This window comes from Haliotis rubra, unplaced genomic scaffold (genome assembly GCF_003918875.1).
Source record: "Haliotis rubra isolate DU_JTF1 unplaced genomic scaffold, ASM391887v1 Scf201, whole genome shotgun sequence".
NCBI classification, from domain to species: Eukaryota; Metazoa; Mollusca; class Gastropoda; order Lepetellida; family Haliotidae; genus Haliotis; species Haliotis rubra.
In genome coordinates, this window is record NW_025766015.1 from 1 (window position 1) to 5,903 (window position 5,903).

At 39.1% G+C, this 5,903-nt stretch overlaps 1 protein-coding gene across 1 annotated transcript; it reads right to left on the reverse strand.

Moving 5' to 3' along the window:
* Nucleotides 1-2,243: 2,243 nt before the first annotated feature.
* LOC124275686 (sulfotransferase 6B1-like) lies at nucleotides 2,244-3,778 on the reverse strand. The gene is made up of 3 exons (XM_046711310.1): nucleotides 3,714-3,778; nucleotides 3,144-3,306; nucleotides 2,244-2,868 (listed from the first exon to the last, which is right to left on the reverse strand). The coding sequence occupies exons 1-3, from the start codon at nucleotides 3,765-3,767 to the stop codon at nucleotides 2,759-2,761; spliced, it is 327 nt and encodes a 108-aa protein (XP_046567266.1). The 5' UTR covers nucleotides 3,768-3,778; the 3' UTR covers nucleotides 2,244-2,758.
* Between the last annotated feature and the right edge of the window lie 2,125 nt (nucleotides 3,779-5,903).

Genomic DNA, 5,903 nt, shown 5'->3' on the forward strand with positions numbered 1-5,903 from the left:
TTTTACAGAGCTCCAGATATGCTTTTGGGCCATGTGGGTATGACACCCATACTTTTGAAACTAAGTGGATATTTCCAAATTTCAAGCGGGTATCTATACTTTTAGACACCCACCATTTTTTTTAAATCTGGGTATTTATTTCAAATAACAAGTTAAAGAGGTGCAACATTTTCTCATCTCGATAATGGAGATAATACAAGATCCTCCAGATTAAAGATGAATAACAAATAATACTAAATTATAGCTAATAGCTAATACAGCTTTATCCACTCGTACTGTAAGAAATATGATGTGCCTTAGTCTACATCTGTTTTGGTGCCGCGAACAGCTATAGTGTTACAAGTTCATTTAAGATATCACCGCCAATTGAATCTGATTGTGAAACACAGCACTTGCCTATTAATTCATCTAGCAGTCCTCTAATGAAATAGTTTTCTGTTTGTAGCGTAAAAAAACTAGATATTTTATTTTGAGTGTGTTTAATTCACAATTCAATTCAATTCTTTTTTTTCTCATAAACCACCTTGGTGGTACAAGAGCATATATTGTAAACATATATACAAATACAAATTCAAATTCAAGATGGAAGTAAACAACATATTAAACATTTTTTCTGACAAGAGATGATAGATGTAGGATATATTTTGATAGATTTACTATGTCTCGAGATGTTTTTACAGATACTATTTTCGTGAACTTTGTTTTATTGGGAAAAAGGTTAGATGGGAGGGTAAATATTGTTTCCCTCAAATTATCTAATGCTTTGCAATGAAAAATATAATGATATTCATCTGCAATGCTTTTAGAAGTGCATAGTTGACACGTTCTCTCGTCCCTTGGAATATTATACCAGCAGCCCGTCTCAATAGGTAAACTATGGTTACATGTTCTAAATCTCAATAATGGTAAAGAAATGCGTTTTGGAAGGAGGAGATATACATCAAAATTGGGAAATGGCTTTAGGTGCTGATAGTGTATTCCTCTGGGTCTAGAAATAATGTCATTGTGCCAGTTTTGGATAAATTGATCTTTGAGAATATGTTCAACTTTTGAGACCAGCCACTGGGTAGTACAAATTGAGGGATTTTCAAAACATACGAAAGTAAGCTTTCGACAACGCTTGCTCGACATTAGCAATTGTTGATCAGCCGATGTTTCAGGAGTATTGGGCATCCATCCTTCTACTATTTGCAAATTTTGAAAAGATATCGAGAACGTGAAAAATATCGAAAACAGACGTCATTCTGGTAGACCTGCAAAAATCTTAGCACGGGGAGTAATCAACTTTCGAGGATCGTTAAAGTTAATCGCCGGAAATCTTTGGAGGATATTACTAACATTTTTAATCAGTCTGTGCCACAACCTGTTTCCAAAAGAACTGTTCAAAGAAATTTACATTCACTGGGGTTTGTTCACCTAACTGTTTGCAAAAGCCGGGAAAACGAGAGTCAACTGGAAAAATCGTGTGCATGGTGAAGAGGGAAAATTCGTTGGACTGTTGATAGGGACTGGAAAAAGGTCATCTTTACCGATGAAATGACTATTGTTGCTAAACCTGATGGAAACTGCCATCAAGGTATATACTGTCACCTTTATATAGTACTAAGACCCCGTCCAGTGAAAGTATATACCTTGATGGCAGTTTTTGGCGTCACAATACCCCTGTGGTTAAACCAGATGGAAGAGTTAAAGTGTGGCGAAAGCGATCAGAAAGATGGAGGGGCGAGTGTCTCGGGTATTTCACTCAGGGAATAGGGCGGTCTATGAAGTTGATGATGTGGGGGTGCATTACGTATTACGGTGTTGGGTGTTTGGTGTTTGTCGATGGAAACATGAACAGTGCTAAGTATATTGATACACTTGACAACTTTTTGTGGCCTGTTGTTGTAAAGCATTCCCTTGACAAACCATGGCTGTTTTAAGATGATAATGCACCGATGCATCGGTCCCGTGAGACGGAAACATGGAAACGCAGGAATGACATTCCTCAGCTACCATGGCCAGCACAGAGTCCAGATTTGAACCCAATCGAAAATGTTTGGCTTGTTTTGAAAAATAATGTGAAAAAAAACCCATTTCTACGATCACGGGACTGGGAGACTTGAGAGAGTGTCTCCAGTCCGCTTGGGATGATCTGCCTCTTTTTTGCATTCAGAGACTGTATGGGTCGCTACCTAAGCGTTTACGACAAGTACTAATCTCAAAGGGACACATAACAAAATATTAAAGCAACAGGACACCGATAAGGTAAGTAACACGTTCTTTATTATCCATAACCGGACGGGACCGAAATGTCTGCCATCTTGAAAATTGAAACAATTTTGGCACATGAGTGTAGTTACTAACGATTAGTAAACTTGGCAATCAAGACGAGGGTATATCGACACTGACAGATTACAGACTTTGGACGGCTCTTGCATGTAGTCTTAACTTTCAACACACGATGCTTATTGGCTTACCGGGCAGTGGGGTAGCCTAGTGGTTAAAGCGTTGGCTCGTCGCGCAGAAGACCTGGGTTCGATTCCCCACATGGGTACAATGTGTGAAGCCCATTTCTGGTGTCTCCCGCAGTGATATTGCTGGAATATTGCGTAAACCCATACTCACTCACTCACTCACTTATTAGTTTACACATTGGAAATGAAGGTTAGAGTGTAAACGCACTTAATGAAATACCGCATATCAGGCCAATCAATGAAGTAGTGGTGTGTTGTATAGTCGTTTCCGCAACACCAACGTAGCACCACCACAATACAGTCTACAAGTACCATTCATAAAACTTGGAATGCTTCATTTTCTGTGTGTAAATGTCATTGAAGTATTTTGTCTGGGCATCGGTGAACCAGTTCTTCCAGTCACCAGTGATTCCTGAAATAGTGATTAAATTAGTGCTCGTGGTTATCACATTATTATATATAGGGTTAAATTCACAGTTATTAGTTACAGTCGTTACCGTCGTTACGGTCGTTACAGTCGAATGAATCATGGACGTATTAAGATGTTGAGATTTGAAACCCCTGACTGTCCAATCAGAACCGTGTATCTTGATCTCCAAGAGTTTCACAGATTTTCAGCGACCGGCCAGATGTATATGAAGCAGTGGTGCCATCTAAGACCTATGATAAACACACAATTGCCTTTACCTTTTCTGTAGTGGATGGCGTCACCATCACGTTTCTCAGCATTATCTCCCTTTGTCGTCTTCATTTTCGTGAAGTCGGATTGTACAGCTATGTCTCGGACAAGCTGATCCGGACAGTCTATATTTAGAAATTCCGAAATGCTTTTGATCACACGGACAGGATCCTGAAATAAATCAAACACCCACATATAACCGACTCAATTCGATACAATAACTTTTTTGTGATAAATAAAAAAGTGACAGATCATTAACAGCTCCAGTATGGATGTGGAAAGGGTTTAGCCGCTTAGATTTCGAAGGAAATTCTACAGGGCGTAAAACATCGGTTACATTTATTTGAATGCATTACTGAAAATCAGTGATATCACCTGCTTAACAGTAGCATCACCGCTTCACCGATTGGCATGAGCTAAAAGAAACCAACAAAAACCAACAAAACCAAACCAAAAAACAAAAAGAACAAAAAACCAAAACCAAACACAAGGAAGCACTAGCACGTGTTAAGAACCCATCATAATAGTCGCAGAATTCATCATCATCATCATCATCATCATCATCATGATCATCATACCTGTTTAGTCTCCTCGTATCTGACTATCAACACTGGGTGGTCAGACTCATTCATTAGTTTCTCCCAAGAGAACATCGTCAAACCAGGAGCCCCAGGCAACTACAACACATTGTAAAAGTATATTCACATATTATCAGCTAGGGATAATCACGTATCATTCCATTTATTAATAGACATTAAGGTATACGCTAGACTAACAGCTAGTCTCTGAAATGAACATATTTTAAAGAAAATAAAAGTTTTACTTTAATATCATATATCAATAAAAGGAGCTCAGGGACTTTCTTCATTTTCAGAGTGGAAATCTAGACTTGCCACATTTTCTAGACTTGCGTGGGCTTTCTTGGATATATTTGCTTCAGGGTCTGTATGACACACTAGGTACACACCTTACATGTATTAAGAAGCAGTGTTGTGTATCGTTGGAGGATACAACAATATCCCTATCAACACATTAATGAATAGTGGAGATCCACAGCCTGATCAAACCCTAATCGATCAATCCGAAAATCAATCAATTGCAATCATACCGATATCTTATTGTAAAAATATCACAGGCCGCATGAGGAATGTATACAATTTCGATTTGTTTGATTTCGCTAACTTACTGAATGACAATCTTTTAAAAATCATATCTTCGCCCACTCTAGCCCTCTGAACAAAAAACCTGGGGATATGCCTTAATGGCTCACTTCTGAACGACTTTTCAATCGAACCAATACCGGGAAAGTGACACTCGGAATGTCTTTTCTGATCAGGCAATCTCCAAAAGGTGAGGTTGGTTGGTTGGGTTGTTTGAGGCCGCACTCAGCAATATTCCAGTCTAGTCCAGACCCGATTATTATAGCTGCAATATTGCTGCGCGCGGCGTTAAACAACACATTAATCAACAAACAAACAAAAATAAAGCTGGAATACCGCGTGCAGCGTTAAACAAACAAAGAAAGACAGAAAGATATCAACAAACCCTTTCCTTCAGCCGAAGCTACCAGATATTCATCAAATCCCATCATTGTACCTTTCGCTATATAGTTAGAGGTAAGAACAAATTGAGACACTAGGACGTCCCTGGGGTCTCTCATCAAATAGATAATCTTAGTTTTCTTCTTCTGCACTTGTGCTGGCATTAAGTGAAACTGGACATGTGTGTTGAGAATCCTTGGTGAAGGGAGACAACTCAGAACCTCTTCCGGTTGCAATTCTAGTGTCTGAGACTCCTTTTCCTTAGGACTAATTTCCGCTTTTCTTCTCAGCAACATATGGACCAGTTCAAAGGTTAAATGTGTTCCTGAAAATATGAAAGTAAGTTAAACGCAGTTGATACTTTGATTTCCACATCCTCATCTTTAACTACAGTAAAACACGGATATAACGAACTCCAAGAGACCAAGAAATTTAGTTTGCTATATCCGTTGTTCGTTATTCACATTTGACCGCCATCTTGGATTGTAGAGATGGAGAGACGTGTATATGCTGAGGCTACAAATCTTTATTCTTGTACATGTACATTGACATAACACTTAGTGTTCGGTGGAAGGAAGACCAGTTTGACGTGTGTCAGGTGTTTCACAACAGGATGGGCAGGACAATTGTCTACAAACATCAGGATCTTACGTTTTGTCTCGTCATACTCTTTTCCAGGTTTTTATCCACTCTGTGAATACTTCACCAGTCATCCAGGCCTTGGCATTTGATCTGTACGTTACTGGCAAACTGCGTACATTTTGAAGCATCTAAGCTTTGCTGACTTCCCTGTCACTAACAACTTAAGTGTTTCACTTACTACCTGTTAGATGATGGATTTCTTCCCACGCCATTACACATCAATAATCGTAAACTCGTACAGGTTCCTATGAATTAACTGAGGAGTCCTGAGACCAGCATTACTTCGGTGTTTTTTTTCCACAAAGAGCCTCCTGGCCTTGAAGTATTACTGGAATACTATTCAAGGGAGCGTTAAACCCACTTACTCTTTCTGTCGCTGTATTCTTTTGCTTTTGTCAAAACCACAAAGATGTGGGATCAGCATGACAAGATTCTGGCTTTGTACCCATCGATTAATGCAGGACAGATTAAGTATAAATTTTGATTTAATGCAGTTTTGACATGTACCTGATCTTGCGTGGCCACACAGCAGCACATCGTCGTCACGGATGTTGACATTGGAAATGTTCTTCACCGTTTCCCAGT